This window comes from Girardinichthys multiradiatus, chromosome 7 (assembly GCF_021462225.1).
Source record: "Girardinichthys multiradiatus isolate DD_20200921_A chromosome 7, DD_fGirMul_XY1, whole genome shotgun sequence".
NCBI classification, from domain to species: Eukaryota; Metazoa; Chordata; class Actinopteri; order Cyprinodontiformes; family Goodeidae; genus Girardinichthys; species Girardinichthys multiradiatus.
Genome location: NC_061800.1, coordinates 44,956,427 through 44,973,830, shown reverse-complemented (window position 1 = coordinate 44,973,830; position 17,404 = coordinate 44,956,427). Strand labels below are relative to the sequence as shown.

General features: G+C 38.9%; 2 protein-coding genes across 6 annotated transcripts; both read right to left on the bottom strand.

The window, feature by feature from the left end:
• Window positions 1–319: 319 nt before the first annotated feature.
• On the bottom strand, window positions 320–7,295 carry faima (Fas apoptotic inhibitory molecule a). 5 transcript variants are annotated; one of them, XM_047369909.1, is made up of 5 exons: window positions 7,164–7,295; window positions 3,971–4,101; window positions 2,389–2,617; window positions 1,411–1,460; window positions 320–1,256 (listed from the first exon to the last, which is right to left on the bottom strand). In XM_047369909.1, the coding sequence occupies exons 2-5, from the start codon at window positions 4,082–4,084 to the stop codon at window positions 1,107–1,109; spliced, it is 543 nt and encodes a 180-aa protein (XP_047225865.1). In that variant the 5' UTR covers window positions 4,085–4,101; window positions 7,164–7,295; the 3' UTR covers window positions 320–1,106. The 5 variants fall into 5 exon arrangements, with proteins under 5 accessions (XP_047225865.1, XP_047225866.1, XP_047225862.1 ...); XM_047369910.1 differs by having other exon boundaries at window positions 3,971–4,104; window positions 7,164–7,294; XM_047369906.1 differs by having other exon boundaries at window positions 7,131–7,280.
• A 2,429-nt stretch (window positions 7,296–9,724) lies between these two features.
• cxcr2 (chemokine (C-X-C motif) receptor 2) lies at window positions 9,725–16,475 on the bottom strand. Its single transcript, XM_047369954.1, has 2 exons — window positions 15,878–16,475; window positions 9,725–14,234 (listed from the first exon to the last, which is right to left on the bottom strand). Exons 1-2 carry the CDS (start codon window positions 15,947–15,949, stop codon window positions 13,176–13,178), a joined length of 1,131 nt encoding a protein of 376 aa, XP_047225910.1. The 5' UTR covers window positions 15,950–16,475; the 3' UTR covers window positions 9,725–13,175.
• Window positions 16,476–17,404: the final 929 nt, after the last annotated feature.

Here is a 17,404-nt window from a genome sequence, read left to right as displayed (position 1 = left end):
TCCAAACAGATTAGAAACGTTTTAAATACATATTAAATAGCTGTTTCAAATTTTTATTCAAAAATACTTTATTTATCCCAAAGGGAAATGTTGTGTAACCATCCTGTTTTAGATAAATACCGTATGTTATTAAAGTGTGTTTGGATTCTGCAGATGTGCATTTGTAAATTTTATCAGCAGGTTTTGTCTAGAAAGCACGTTGTGTGGCTTTGTGCTGCAATATAAATCAAGTTGACATTTTAAACTCTGACAAACATAAAAAGAAGCTTTAAAAACTTCTGCCCCACATAGTTTTAAATGAGACATCAAACATCTGACCTCAGAAAGAACAGGATTTGACCTTTAATTGGACCTCTGCTCCAGTGACATTAACTTAAACATTCAGACAGTTCTAACACAAAAGCTTTGAGTATTCACCCAGTTTCTCTATAAATATACAGAAAAGGTTTAACTGAAACAGCCACAACATAACAGCCCACATACAGTTCACAGTTCTTCAAGGACAAACAGGAAGTCTCCACCCAGTTAACAGGTGTGGTGTATGTAGTTTTCTATGGTCAGCATTGACTAATGAATCCGAATGATTGTGTAAAACGGTTGGAGCGGTCAGCAGGACAAGATGGAGCCTCATTTTCTTCAGACACCACAGCAGCTTTTTACCTCTGCCTGAAGCAACTGATTGGCCCGATAAATGGAGAAGATTCCAAGCAGAGAAAACAGGCAGAGAAATATTCATTCGGGTACATCAATAGCCCACAATACAACATTAAACCACAGAGGATGGAAGTCCGGAAGAAGGTTCTGTTTCCATCAGAATGACACCAGACAGTAGGTGTTCAACGACAGAGAATGGACAGTATTTCTAACTTATAAATTACATCTTTAGGCCTAAAAAATCTCTTAATATTAATGTAAACCTTTAGAGACAGTAAATCTTATGATTGACATTTCTATCTGCTCAGACTGCAGCTCCTGTCCTGTCACTACACAGACAGTATGGCTATTATATCTGCACAGTGTGGACGTCCACAAACTGCTGCCTTCCAACCTTTTTAAGGAAATCTTTACAGTCTGCTTCCTGACAAAAACCAAGTCAGGAATAAAATTCACTCGGTGCATTCAGCGATCTCTGTGCCGTCTACAAGCAGAGTGTGAATGATGCCGTCTCGTCTCTTCCCGCTGCTCACAGCTTTCACGCAGCAGTTGTGGTCTCCCAGCGTGAAATGTGTCTCCGTGCCGTCGTCCACAAACTCCCCCTGCAGACACGGATCACAGCAGCAGCCATGAAGAAACAAACAATCATTTTTTATGTTTAAATTTTGGCTCTTTGTTTCTCTACGGGACAGAAATAAAATGTACATTTCTATAATCTGTTATGGATTATTTCTTAGATTAATTATGAAAACTTACTGCAGTCTCAATCTTCTCTCCATTACACCACACATCCATGGTGTCTTTCTCTGAAAGTAACAACAGTGAAGGAGTTCAGTATCGACCTGTCTACAGGGCCCTGGGAGGTAGAGGAGTGGGACTGGGAGGGGACTGGGAGGATAGAGGAATATAACTGGGAGCTGGATTTGTCCAAACACACTATAGCGTATCACCCATTTGTTTCAGTTGCACGGGAAGACGATGTTACCATAGAACAATAAATCTCCCACATTAGCTTCCTGTGCATTTAACACACCAGCAAAAATCATTTGATCACAGCAGCCAGGCTGCAACAGATGTTTTTGGACAAATCCACAGATTCTGCTTCATGTGAGCTGCAGCTCTTGCATGCCCTTTGTGTCGCACCACTACAGAAGAATCAATGCAAATGTGACCAATTAAGGTTTCCTTGTAACATTTCTTTCTCATTATTTCAAACATTTAGGATACCCAACAGGTTTGATGCCTCCAACCATGATTTCACTTTCACAAATAAAGCCAAAAGCAGCTAACCCATTTCTGTACAACATCACTTGCTTTTTCTATAGCTTAGAGAAGTGGGAGTGTCTATAACTCTGAGTTGTGTGGATTACACACATCAAACTGCTGTTTGGTTTTTTTTAAATGTTATGTATGGATTAGCTGATCAGGTACACCATCTGATTAGCTACAAGCAGCGTGATTAGAAAAGGGATTAGCCTGTCCAGTTAGGACGGGTGGCAGCGGATGGCGTGGTGCTTAAAGCAGTTAACGAGCTTAGCATTAATACGAGAGCGCAATTCTGTGGCGCAGAAATCACAGCACTCTAAATATCAAGTCCTTCTAGGTAATATGAATGAACAAGTAAAGCTAAGGTAGATGGATATTTGGCATAAACTCTCACTCAGAGGCGAGGATGCTCCTCTGCTGATTAATACTGGCAAAGCAAACATTAAAAAGAGGTTAAACCGGGCTCACCCAGAACCACTCTGCAGTCAATCCCGTCCAGGTTGAGCAGCCAGGTGCTGGTGATCTTCGATCTGTTCTCCATGTACTGCTTCAGGCTCTTCCCGTTGATCTCCAGCGTGTACTCGTAGGCGAAGCCGCTGACCGCATCAATGTTGATGGTGGCTTTGGTGTCTGACTGGCCCACGTTGAAAGTCTCCTTCCCGACGAGTTTAAACATCCAGTCCCGCCTCAGAACCTCCTGAAAACCAGGCTAAATGGGAATCACTGGCTACCTTCACTGGACACACATGCATGCTTTGTTGGCGTGTTTCTGCTGGTACAATTCTCAATGTATCTTTGCTGATGAGCTTTAAGTCTTCGAGGTGGCAGTCTCCAGCCAGAACTGAGCCGCTCCAAAACCATTACTTCCAGTCAGAAGAAACATGCTGGTAAAGTTTAAAGATTACTTTAAACCTACATCTACCAGGGGTATGAATACGTTTGGGCTTAACAGGACATAGATAGGTGCTTCCTGTTTATCTAAACCAATCAGACACCTTATGTAACAAAAACATTCATACAGATGAAACCAGATGTTTACATACCCCATATAAAAGAAATAGAACCTTTTCATCAAATCCGACTTCGCTTTATGGTTTTATGTCAGTTAGGATTACAACTAATTATTTCTACTTGCTAAATGTCAGAACCACAAGAAAGATCATTTCTCACAATAATTTGCTGGAAGTTTGACCCATTCCTCCTGACAGAACCGGTTTGTTCACAGACTCCACACATTTTCTCTGGGCCTGACATCAGGGCTTTGTGATGGCCCCTCCAAAACATTGGCGTTGTTGTATTTAAGCCTCTTTGTAACAAGTCTGGCAGTGTGCTTGTGTCACTGTCCATCAATGTTTCCACATAATGTTCTACCCCCATGATGCCATCTAGTTTATGAAGTGCACCAGTCCTTCCTGCAACAAAGCAGCCACACATCATGATGCTGCCACTGCCGTGTTCTTAGGCTTGGAAGCTTCCCTAATCTTTCCTCCAAATGTAACGGTCATCATGGCCAAAACACTTTAATTTTAGTTTCATCAGAACACAGAAATTAAGCAGTGCATTTTGCAAAGTATAATCTGGCTTTTAATGACTTCTTCTTCAACGAGTGGCCTTACAGCCCATCTATAGTACTGTAAAGACACTTTCTCACCAGCTTCAGCCAATATCTTCACAAGGTGAACTAAACACGTTCCTCGGTGGGATACAGAACCGTCTTCTTCCTGAATAGTGTGATTGTTCCCTTGCTCTTTATATTTGCCTAAAATCCTTTGAAAAGATGAACATGGCACATTCAGGCATCTGGAAATTGTCCCCAAAGACGTGATGTCTTTTCATGACATCCTGGCTGATTTCTTTTGATTTTTCCATGATGTCACACAAGGAAACAGTGTGCTTCAAGTGTTGCCTTAAAATACATCCACAGGTGGGCCTCCATTGATGTCAAATGTTGTGAATGAACCTATCAGAAGCTTAGATCATCATCATCATCATCTGGGCTTTCCAAAATTCTTTAAAAGGTACAGTACTGTAAGCGGACCCGGAAACTGACCTTTCCGTCCACAAGGATCACTCTTTTCCCGGTGGTTGTCCCATGTTCAAACTCGATCCTGTGGACTCCGTCACTCAGCGCTACCTCCCACACGCCAGCGAGGTCACTGGACATCCTGACTGGTTCCGAACCTGCTGAGGTCCAACAGAAAAAGGTTTAAATCTAAGCTGCTAGCCCCGGTGTTAACCTGCAGATCGTCATAAAGGTACGTTTCTGTTTGCTGGAACAGAGAAATATTTACAGCAGAACCTCAATGACCAACTCTGAAGAAACGCTGCTAAAGATAGCATGCTAAGCTACTGCAGTGTCTGCTAATCAACTTCCGGTGCTAGGGATTCAATTTCAGAATAAAAGGATTTGTCACATACTGTGACTGAGATTATTAACCACAAAACACATTTCTTTCAAATATATTTACACTGAAAATGCTTTAAAAGCTGATCATGTCAAATATTTAGTAATTTTATAATTTTATGTGTTTTTTTTAACTGGGATGAACAGAACTAAGACAAACTTATTTTCACATACCAAGGTTTCAGAATTATTAGAACCTATTCTGATGATTTATTTAGTATGGATTAAAATATGTTCATTTTTTAATATTATGCTTTATAAAGAAATCGTTTCTCTCTGTTTACAAAGAGGTGCAGCGTTTATAGAAATGGTTCTGTGTGGTTGCTGTAGGTCGATTATTTATAGCTCGGTTTATTTTCACTCTTAAAACAGTTCAGTTCTTACAGCTGACTTTTTCCACAGTGATGCTTTTAGTTCTTTGCTTTTTTTTATCCCAGCACATCTTCAACAGATCATTTGAAACATTCCCTGACATCATAAAAGGAGCTAAGGTCAATCTGTTAAAGAAAACCAGTGAACCACTTCATAAATTACAGGCTTGTTCCTCTGCTTCTAAAAATAAATTAGATAAAACGTTTTCAGGCCAGACTTGAAACATTAACCAATAAATACCAACTACTTTCTAAAAGGCAACATGGATTTACAGGTCCTTCTCAAAATATTAGCATATTGTGATAAAGTTAATTATTTTCCATAATGTCATGATGAAAATTTAACATTCATATATTTTAGATTCATTGCACACTAACTGAAATATTTCAGGTCTTTTATTGTCTTAATACGGATGATTTTGGCATACAGCTCATGAAAACCCAAAATTCCTATCTCACAAAATTAGCATATCATTAAAAGGGTCTCTAAACGAGCTATGAACCTAATCATCTGAATCAACGAGTTAACTCTAAACACCTGCAAAAGATTCCTGAGGCCTTTAAAACTCCCAGCCTAGTTCATCACTCAAAACCCCAATCATGGATAAGACTGCCGACCTGACTGCTGTCCCGAAGGCCACTATTGACAACGCTGCACAACGAGAAGAGGTGACCGGACCCTGAGGAAGATTGTGGAGAAGGGCCGATTCCAGACCTTGGGGGACCTGCGGAAGCAGTGGACTGAGTCTGGAGTAGAAACATCCAGAGCCACCGTGCACAGGCGTGTGCAGGAAATGGACTACAGGTGCTGCATTCCCCAGGTCAAGCCACTTTTGAACCAGAAACAGCGGCAGCAGCGCCTGACCTGGGCTACAGAGAAGCAGCACTGGACTGTTGCTCAGTGGTCCAAAGTACTTTTTTCGGATGAAAGCAAATTCTGCATGTCATTCGGAAATCAAGGTGCCAGAGTCTGGAGGAAGACTGGGGAGAAGGAAATGCCAAAATGCCAGAAGTCCAGTGTCAAGTACCCACAGTCAGTGATGGTCTGGGGTGCCGTGTCAGCTGCTGGTGTTGGTCCACTGTGTTTTATCAAGGGCAGGGTCAATGCAGCTAGCTATCAGGAGATTTTGGAGCACTTCATGCTTCCATCTGCTGAAAAGCTTTATGGAGATGAAGATTTCATTTTTCAGCACGACCTGGCACCTGCTCACAGTGCCAAAACCACTGGTAAATGGTTTACTGACCATGGTATCACTGTGCTCAATTGGCCTGCCAACTCTCCTGACCTGAACCCCATAGAGAATCTGTGGGATATTGTGAAGAGAACATTGAGAGACTCAAGACCCAACACTCTGGATGAGCTAAAGGCCGCTATCGAAGCATCCTGGGCCTCCATAAGACCTCAGCAGTGCCACAGACTGATTGCCTCCATGCCACGCCGCATTGAAGCGGTCATTTCTGCAAAAGGATTCCTGACCAAGTATTGAGTGCATAACTGTACATTATTATTTGAAGGTTGACGTTTTTTGTATTAAAAACACTTTTCTTTTATTGGTCAGATGAAATATGCTAATTTTGTGAGATAGGAATTTTAGGTTTTCATGAGCTGTATGCCAAAATCATCCGTATTAAGACAATAAAAGACCTGAAATATTTCTGTTAGTGTGCAATGAATCTAAAATATATGAATGTTAAATTTTCATCATGACATTATGGAAAATAATTAACTTTATCACAATATGCTAATATTTTGAGAAGGACCTGTATATGGTTTACCACATTAGTTCGAACATATTTCATGAAAGAAATCACAGATTTCAGAGAAAAAATAAATTTACTATTGGGATATTTATTTTAATGACTGTATAACTCAGTGTAGTGATGGTTGTTTGCTGTCATGATTTTCAAAGTATTTACTGGTTTATGTTTGTATTGTGTGTGTGTGGATTTGTATTTAGATGTACCCTGGTATTAATTGCTATATTAAAAATGATTGACATGTAAACCTACAAACTAGTTCTAAAAAAAGTGTAAACTGCATCTTACTTCCTTCTAATGAATAATAACGATAACCTTATCTCATTTTATTATTTATATGTTTGAAATTTACATGCTTGAAAAAGGAGGTCAGTTAAAACACAGAACAATTGACTCAAGTGCAGTTTTGTAAAATAACATAAAAAAAGAATCAAAATAAGACCAAAGATAGTCTGCAAACTGACTGATAATTATTATTAACTGAGAACAGATCACGGTTTCAACGAGTTCCAGAAAACGGTGCTTTTATTTTGAGGCCAAAGCGGAAGCAGTCCTGCATTACTTGTTTAATTGACAATGTTTTTAGCCCATTCAACCGCTAACGCTCTTTTCAGTCCGGTCAAAGTAAAAGCTGTAAAATGGACTCAGGACTGCCATTCAGTTTTCAGCCGGATTACCTCAGTGATGATGGAATATCCTTGATAACAAACCTTCAGCGGGACACTTTTGACGCAGTTTATCCTCGCGGAAATCTACAGAGGTTTAGCGGAGCTGTTTTTATGCCGTTACCGTGGCAACGTCGATCGGCCTTACGCACAAGCGTGTCCCCGCCCCCTGCGGGTCAAACTGCTGAAAATCCGAAGCAATGAAACAAAAAGTGAAGATTTCAGAGAATGAGCGGAAAGGAGCTTGAACCTGAGCTAAAACAGGATGTTGATCTGCTTTCTGTTAAACTGTGAAATTAATTTTAAATAAGGAAGAGCTCAAAGTCCCTAAAACACAAAACAATGTTACAGCTATTGTTGTTACTTTACTCCTATATACATCTTCCGTTTGTTCTTTTCTCCGCAAGGAGCATATTAAAGTGGTGTTTTTGTTTTTATTGCTTGAGAGACTGAAGTCATAGAAACTTAAAATATAAAAAAATAACGCTCTTCTCTATAAGAGTCAGTCTAGGTTTGAAAATTAGAAACTAGCAGTATCTTTCCCTACTTTTATTGGCTGTCTTTAAGTATGTCTGCAATGTAATCTTTAAGTTTTTTTTTTCTAAATTTCACATGTTTTCATCATAAAAAGCACTTTGTATTGTTTTGTTGCTGAAATGTGCTCCTGCCTTGAATATGTCATCACATCTATTCATAAGTTTTAACTCCAAGGTGTATAAACTCAACTGCTCATTGGATGTAAGCATATCTGGTGATACTGTATGTGTTCCTGTAAAGAGGAAGGGCATAGTCTAAGGAGACCAACATCCAGGTGGAGGTGGGGTACTGGTAAGGGTTGGTATTATTAAAGCTGAACTAGTTAGATCTTTTTGAGTTGAAGATGGACTAAAAATCAACTCTCAGAACCTCCTGACAATTTTTAGATGACATTTATTTAAAGCTGCGGTGAAGGAAAAAAATTGCAACAGTCAAGAGGATCAACATTTTTATGGAGGGCAGTAGTCCATCATGCACATCGAGGTACTAGCTAATGAAGGCCTTATAAATGAGAGATAATAACATGGCTCCCTTCCTCACCAGACATAAACCCTGCAGGGAACCTATGAGTCCTTCAACAGGAGAGCTTATATATACACATATATATATATATATATATATATGTATATATATATATATATGTATATATATATATATATATATATATACATATATATATATATATATAATGTATATATATATATATATATATATACACACATTATATGTGTGTATATATATATATATATATATATGTGTGTATATTATATATATATACACACATATATATATATATATATATATATATATATATATATATATATAATGTATATATATATATATATATATATATACATTATAAATATATATGTATAAAATGTTCTGAAGGCAGGACTGTGGTGTAGTTCCTGGACTCACCACTTGGGGCGCTGCTATTTTTGTAAGTAATGTTCAGAAGAGTTATAACTGGTGTTTCTGTAAGCACTGAGAAACCTCATAAGCTACGTTTTGAATCGGTTTATGTGGTGTTTTTGTTGAGAGTTTGTTGTTTATACTGCTCAGTAAGGATAATTAGTTTAGTAGATTAATTGTCCTGGACATTTCTATTAGCTCCTTTTGCTAGATAGGAGATAGCTAATCAAACTAAGTGTTTTCCCTTCAGTTGATGTTTTTTCGTATCACGTAGTTCCTTTCCCTGTACTCAATCTTCACATTATCAGTGATTAAAAACACAAGACTGGAGTAATCCTAAACTTGCATATTTAATTTTTGTCACTAAATATTGTTTAGGCTACCAGTTAAGGCTTTTCAGGCCTATCAGTTAGGGTTACAAGACAGCATCGCTCTCTGCGATTACCACCTTAGAAAGCCGGACTTTTATTCAAATCGCTGTTACAATATATATGTATGTATTTTTTTTATTTATTTAGAGTTGCTTGTTCTCACTTATTAACCTTCCTTAAACCTCTGTAAATATTCAGATTTGAGGTTCGTTAACATTTCAGATGAACTGAAAGTGTTGCAGTTGTTCAACAGTAAAATAAATCAGGTTCATGTTCGTTTATTAACTTTCTCCTGACTTTTCAGCCTCTGATTTTGCGTTTTGGGTGTTCCAGAGACACATCTGTATCAGATCCTGCTGTTCTGTGTAGAAACACCTTTGACATGTCACTGTGCTTTTATAGAAAGATTTCAATGCAAATATATGAAAACAATTTATTTCAGTTTTATTTATATAGCTCCAATTCACAAAATGTCATCTTAAGGCACTTAACAAAGTCAATTCAATCAAATCATACAGATTTCAAGTCAAGTACATACATTCTAATTGATTCAAGTTATCAAACAGTGCAGTTAGATTCAGTTATTTATTCAAATTGGTAAAAGTTTTTCTGTCTAAGGAAACCCAGCAGATTGCATCCAGTCAGTGACTTGCAGCAATCACTCCTCCTGGATGAGCATGTAGAGACAGTGGACAGTCACTGGCGTTGACTTTGCAGCAATCCCTCATACTGACCATGCATGTAGCGACAGTGGAGAGGAAAAACTCCCTTTTAACAGGAAGAAACCTCCAGCAGAACCAGAACCAGGCTCAGTGTGAGCGGCCATCTGCTACGACCGACTGGGGGTTTGAGAGAACAGAGCAAAGACACAAAAAGAACACAGAAAAATAAATTTTATATTAAATTGTAGATGATGATAGATGTATGTTCGGTTCCCCACAAATACTCCACTAGATGGTGTCAATGTAAACCACATTTCTCAACACTTCCTCTCCACAACAATGTGGCCTGTTCCACTTTCAACCCACTCTGATATCATGACTAAAACTAGAATCAGAAACCTCTGACATGTGGAATAAAATCTATACGCATTATTGGTTTTGGGTTCACAGGATAGATGCCACGTTGACATGCTTTAAGGCTTATTTGATGGACTTTTTATGAAACCCTCATTTCTGTGCAACAACTGTTTTTTTATTGTCTGATGTGATATTCTAATCTTAAATGTCACGTTTTTATTAGCTGCAGATGGAAAATCACCATACCAACCAGAAATAAAGGCTTGAAAACATCAGTCTGAGTAATTAATCTATATCATGTGTTTCACTCAGTGAATTCAATTACAGAAACTTTAAAACATATTTCTATTTATTGAATATAAATGTATGTATAAACCCTGATGTGATCTCACACAGGAACGGGGAGGACATGCAGAATTTGACGGTGCTGCAAGGCAAGGCAGCTGCACCAACTTGAAGTCTCATGAGTAATCAGATTAAATATCAAAATAATGAACACAATAATGAACTTTATACAAAAACATTTCAGGACAAATTACTGAACTACTTGCTGTCCTGCAGGAATTCTAAGGTGTGATGGCAACAGGCAGCAAACAACCCCTGATTACGACAAACTAATACAACAATGTGTTCAGATAACCAACAGATAAGATGTGTAACACTTGATGCGGGTTTGAATACATTCTGTCTTTTACGTGGTGACGGTGGGACAGTTTCTAAATTAGATCAACTACATTATTTGGTACCAAACCGCTGCCTCAAACTACTCATAAAATGAAAGTACAATGTCAAACTCCAGAAGAAGCTGAAAATGTCATTGTTATACACATCCTTTATCACTTGTTTTTCATCAGATGTACACCGGGTCTGTGTGCGTATGGTGCAAGTTTCCCAGAAAGCATTTAAAAACACTGATCTCCGTTTCACACCAGAAATTATTTCTTTGAAGTAATATTCACACGTTCATGATAACAAAGATTTTGACAGATAAATTTGGTCTAAATTTGTCTCCTGTTTTTTCCTTTTTTGACTTCAACATGTCAGGTACTGACAACAACAACACTTCGAAACCACATAGAAAAACAGGAACTTGACCGAAACCCTGTGAATGAAGCAACACTTAAGCAAATGTCGGTTCTTTGCTGCAACTCTCCTTGAGGTTTGGGATCCTGCAAAGATAAACTGTGCAGTACATTTTGATGTCGCTATTTGTGTAATTAATATCAAGCCACTTTGTAGATACATCAGACAGTATTTCATAAAAATAGATGTGTTATTCAATATATTTGGATCCGTACAGAATAAATTTAATTAAGAACAATAAGAAAATGTTGCTGGAAAATAAAAAAATGAAGTTAAATACAATCAAAGAAAATTAGATTCAGATGAAAACAGTGATAACAAAGAAGCAGAAGATGTTTCTACAGAAATGTTTGCTAAATTAAAGTCATTCATCAAAGAAGTCACACTGTTCTTTAGTGGTGAAAACAGAAAACAAGTTTCACCACCTCTTCCTGTCTGAAATATTTTTTATCTGATTTTTTCTCAATAGGTGTAATAGCAAAGTGACACCCTGAAACACAGGATATTTAAATATCTGCTTTATATTGAGAGTCCCCATGCTTCAGAAAACATGTATATCTTGATAATTGCACATATGACTAAAGCTGTGCAGCAACTCACACTCTGCAGCTTGCACATTTCTTAGTGATGGAAAATATTTCATGGAAACATTTTGACATTTAATTTTATTAAAAGATTGTGAAGATGTTGATTCAAAAGCCAAACATCACACTCTAAAAACGAGAAGAGCTGCAGAGGCCACTCATTATATTTGGATTTTGACATTAGACTCCAACGTGAAGCTTTGAAGAAGCTTTTAGGATAAATGCTCAGAGTGAAAAAGTGCAACACCTTTTCTATTTCTTGTAGCATCTGTCATTTAACAAACTCTAAGCAGTATTAAGGTATTGAAGACTGTAAGCCCAAAGAAACAAGACTGTACAAAGTTTGGTCGATTCTTTTTTTCCTTCCTACGTTGCTTCAGCTTATGCAGGTCTGCAGACATTCAGCTCCCTCTTTGTTATGAAAGGTTTCTTCATTGCCTGCATGAACTAATGTCGCCCAAGCTTCAACTCTCAGATTCATGGCCTTCTACTATAATACTAATACTTTGGTATACAGAGAAGATCATAGCTTACATAAGGTGCCCAGATCCTGTGGCAGCAAAACAAGCCCAATTCATCACCCCTCCACCACCGTGCTTGACAGGTATCTGTGCTGTTAGACTGTGTTTGATTTTCTTCTAACATAGTCCTGTGACTGAGGACCTATCTTTTCAAAGGACATTGTTACTGATGTCTTTGTGTTTCATTCAGATAGAACTGGGCTTTTTTCCAGTTCTCTGAGTATTACACCCTCTGACCTTTGGTTGGATTTTTCTGGAATCTTCCAGATTGGCTGCTGTCTTAAACACTTTATACCTGGGAATAATTTCTTGAGTCTTTTCCCATATTTACTTAGTTTAAAAATGGAATTATAACCCTTTCCAGATTGATGGGGAGCATGTGTTGCTTCTCTAAGGAAATCAGTCATGTTTTTCTGTCAGGGCATGGTGTTATCACACTCCTGTATGTTACAGAGGTGCTCTCTGATGACTAGTAAATCAAGTGCTTAAGTTAGCCACACCCAATTGCTCCTTTTCCTCCTAAATGCTTTTGGAGCAGAAAGTGTGCATATGGCCTTCATTGGTGAAATGGTGTGGACCCCTATTGACTTAAAACCTAACCAGGAAACTCAAGATCAGTTACCAGTGGTTCCCAAAGGTAAGTCTGAAGAGATGATAGCTTAATAAAATGTTTTGGGTTGTAAGTGTTCTATGCTCATTTCCAGAGCCTCCTTCTTGGCACGCTTTTTGTTTGAGTATCTATAAGACAAAACATCTTGGAATATTTCATCATGTAGAATAATTGTCAATTCAGGTTGATTTAATAGTTCTTCAGAGATCTCATCAACATTAGAACTGAGAAAGTGTTCTGTGACATTTAATGTCCTCTGAAAATGAGACGTAGTACTTTGGTTTTTTTTTTTCTTTGCTTTGTTGTGGATTTTTCTGAATGCTTAAAAAGATCTAATTTCTATATTCTTGCACTTCAACAATGATTATGCTTGTTCACTTTATGGGGGGTATTTATAAATAACCCGCCAACAGCATTGATTTACATCGATACAGAGGTGTGTTTCGACTTGATGCTGGCCACACTGCTAACAGATCCCTTCCTGTAAGTCACCCAGACCTTCTTGCTGATCAGGCCCTGTTTGTAAAGAACCGTTAGCAGCTCATTCCGGAACTTCTGCCCGATGAAGGCATACAGCACGGGGTTCACCATGCAGTGCATGAAGGCAAAAACCCTGGTCACCTCTAGCGTGGTCTCCACTCTGTAGCGGGCCTCGCAGGTCTCTGTGAGTGTTCCACCTCGGTAGAGAGAGTCAATTAGCACGGTGATGTTATAAGGCAGCCAGCAGAAAACGAATGCCAGCACTACTGCCAAGATGACGCGCATGGCCTTGTGTTTCTGTTGACTGCGAGTGTTGAACAGCGTCACCACCGTCCAGCTGTAGCAGATGGTCATCACTACCAGGGGTAAGAAAAAGCCTAGCGTGTGCCGCAGAACTCGGATGTTGACCCGCCACTGGTCGCTGCTTTCGCCGGTTAGGTTATCGTAGCAAATGTCCTGGTTCAGTTCAGGAGCAAAGATTTTCTCTCTTTTAATTGCCACAGGTAGAGACAGCAACCCGGATGTCAGCCACACAACACCGCACACCACCTTTACCAACAGGTGCCGGGAGGACAGCACTCGTGTAGCTCTCACAATGGCAAAGTACCGGTCCACACTGATGCACGCCAACAGGAAGACCCCACTGTACACAGATGCCTCCTGGAAGCCTGAGAAGAGCTTGCATGGGAAGTTGCCAAAGATCCAACCGAAGTGAGAGTCAATGGCCCAGAGGGGGAGAGTGGAACAGAAGAGTAGGTCAGCCACAGCAAGGTGCATCAAGTAGATATCTGTGCTGGTTCTGCCTTTAGTCATAGAGCAGACCACGTAGACCACCACACTGTTGCCCATGAGGCTGAACACAAACACGATGATATAGACGACCATCAGTACAAGGGAGTTAAATCCCGGTACGTGCATTTTGCAGGGAGCAGATTCTTTGTAATCATCATCATAAATGAAAGTGGTGTTGGCTGAATCAAAAAAACCGAACATTGCATCCTAAGAAAATGAAAACAGAATCATGTCAGTTGGTGAGTGGCAGAATGAAGAAGTTAGAAAGCAGGAACAGAACTAACTTTTCAGATAGGCTCTGAGATAAACACAGATAAAGAAACAGTGAAATGACAAAAAACACAGTCAAAACCTACACAATCATGGTAAAAAGAAAGTACACCCTGTTTTACTTTCACTGGTTTACATACCAGGATATAATCAACATGATCTGGTCTTTAACATATTTTAAAATTTAAATCTAACCTTATGAGAACAAAACACAGAAACAGGTGCAAATTAAAGAACTTGATTAACTGACCATCATCAGTGTCAGCACCTCTATAAAACCACAAGTTTTGTTAGTTTGTTGCTGTGGAACATACAGGTGTATGTTAACACAGTGCCAAAGTAGAAAGACAACAGCAATGAGCTTAGAGAACAGACTGTTGCTGCCCATCAATCCAGGGAGGATTTAATGCCATTTCCAAACTATCTGAAGTTCATCATTCTACAAAGACAAAGCCTATTAACAAGAGGAAGTCTTTTCAGACATCTGCAATATCTACAGGAGTGGACATCCTAATGAATGCATCCCAAGGTCAGAGCTTGCACTACTTACAAAAGTGGTGGTTTGCACGAAGTCTGAACGACGCCAGACATCTAAGGATTTAAGTCATTGGCAAAATTATACTAAAGTACATGTTTGGCCATAACGCATAGCACCATTTTTAGAGATGAACAAACACAACATCTCAGCTTAAACAGGCATGCAACTGTCATGCACAGTGGTGGAGGGATGATGATTTGGGCTTGTGTTGCAGCCAGAGGACCTGAGAATCTGCATTAAGTAGACCATAAACCCATCCAAATAACAAAGTATTTTACAGTCACATATGAACCAACTGGTCAGTTAAAGCTCAGCTGACATTTGGTGCAAGCAATGAATGAACATTTCATAAAGAAGAGGGAGATAATATTGTTCGATAGCGATGCAGTAGATCGATAAAATACTACTAAAAATAACTTCTGAGGTTTTTTTTGCTAAATGTGGTTCTACAAGCTGCTGGATTAGGGGGTGTACTTAGTTTTTAACCCACAGCTTTTCTACTTTGACATCATATTCTTTTAATGAAAAATGACGGTGTGAAATCTGTTGAGTTTTTGTTCTCTTGACGTTGGATTTATAAATAAATCCTGAATCGGATAAACACCAGATCATGTTATTATTACATTATATTATTATAGACAGGTAACGCCTTAGACTTTACTGGAGGTCATATTTTCTTTTCTCCCTGACTACCCTGCTCTTCTTACTTTCAGCATAATAAACATTTAAATAATGAGCATCCTTCAAAAATGAGTTTACTGTAATATGTACACCCTAAACAGCATGTCACTGACATTCTGCAATAACTGCTGTAATTTTCTGATCTAAATGAAAATACTCACTGCTGGTTTAAAAGGCTGGAAATAAATGTTTTATCTGGAAAAGCTAAATATTGGTTTGTGAATAAATAGAAACAAACATTTAACTATTCTGAACAGTGAAAATGTGTCCCTAAAACCCAAGCAGACAAGTGAAAAAGGTCTTTTGTGATATGCTTACGTCAAGGAAATAAATTATAACAGAAAATGGAAATATTCCATACCAGTATGTGCTCCTCTTGATGTGTCAGCAGCAAATAGCTCATGGCACTAAACAAATAAAGTTGTAGCTTCATCCTTCCTGACTTGATGTGCACAAGTAAAAATAATAAAGCTTCAGTTGTCAAGAGATGATGTCTTTACTTCAGGTTGAAGTCCTCCTGAATGTCTGCACACTGAGTGGTGAGGCTGCTGCTATTAACAAGACTGTGAGACTCAAGTGAGCAAAAAGAACCACAGATATTATCTGTGTCTGAGGAAAAACACACCAGGTTGTGTCTTAGTTTATCAAAGAAGGTGGGGAACAACCTTTAAAGGACAAAAGACAGAAAAAAATTACCAGCAGAACAGAGTGAACTTTTAGATGTAATGCTGCATGATGCACCAGGTATGTCTGCTCCTTCTTGTATGAAATTATATAAATGTTTCTGGTTCTAATGACCTCTTATTGAAGCCAGTTGGTACTCTAATGTTGGAAACATGCCACTCTTCATTTTTTGAGTCTATACAAAAGAAGCCTCATAAGGTTTGTGCAGCAGGTTCATACCTATGGAATTAAAAACCGGACTCGTCCTAGATTAGTGCTTTATTTAAAGAAAATTTGGACTACAGACTGAAATCAATGATGTTTTAGTTAATAGTTTAAATAGAACAGCCAAAGGCAGGTTTGAGAGTTTATTCCAGATTAGTGGAGCATAAGAACTGAATGCTGCATCTCCATGTTTGATTCTGGTCCGGCAGATGTAGAGTAGACGTTAAAGAGAAGACCTGAGTGGTAGGGAAGGTTAATACAACAACAACAAATCTTTCATGTATTTTGGTGCTAAGCCAATAGTTAAAGTCTACTCTGAGATACAGGGAGCCAGTGTAAAGGATGCCACCATTCGCTTAAAGCTGGGTTTAATTTGCTCACCCACTCACCTACCTGGATATCATTTCCCATGTCTTTCCCGTCTCCTTTAGTCTACTCTCTTAATGGATTGAAACACTATTCTCTACCTACGAAATGCAGGATACAATTTAATGGTACTTCTTGTCATATTTAAATCTCTTTGTGGCACAGCCTAATCTCACCCTAAAACAGCATCCAATGGTAAGCTGCAGTAGAACAGGATGGATGTAGGGATGGAGGATCTGGGTGGGGTCTAGTGGTCAGAGAGCAGAGCATTTGGGTCCTGGAGAGGCCACAAGTACCCTGGTTCGAATCCCACAGCCAGCCACTCTGGGTCCCTGAGCAAGACCCTTAGCCCGTGAAAGCTGCCTGGGCACCGCACGATGGCAGCCCACTGCTCCATAAGAGATGCCTCCATTGTGGGATCAATAAAGTCTAATTTATTTATTTATTTACAGGAGGCGGCTTGCAGACTTCCTCTAATGTACCTTGCACCTCCTGTTGATCTTTAAAGACTTGTAGATAAAGGTTTATTGATAAGATCAACCTGGAGGAGGTTTTGCCGTTGTGCATGATAACCATGCATGCACAGCTGCAGAAACAAATTAAAGCTCTCACTGACAAACCTGATTTAGTCCTA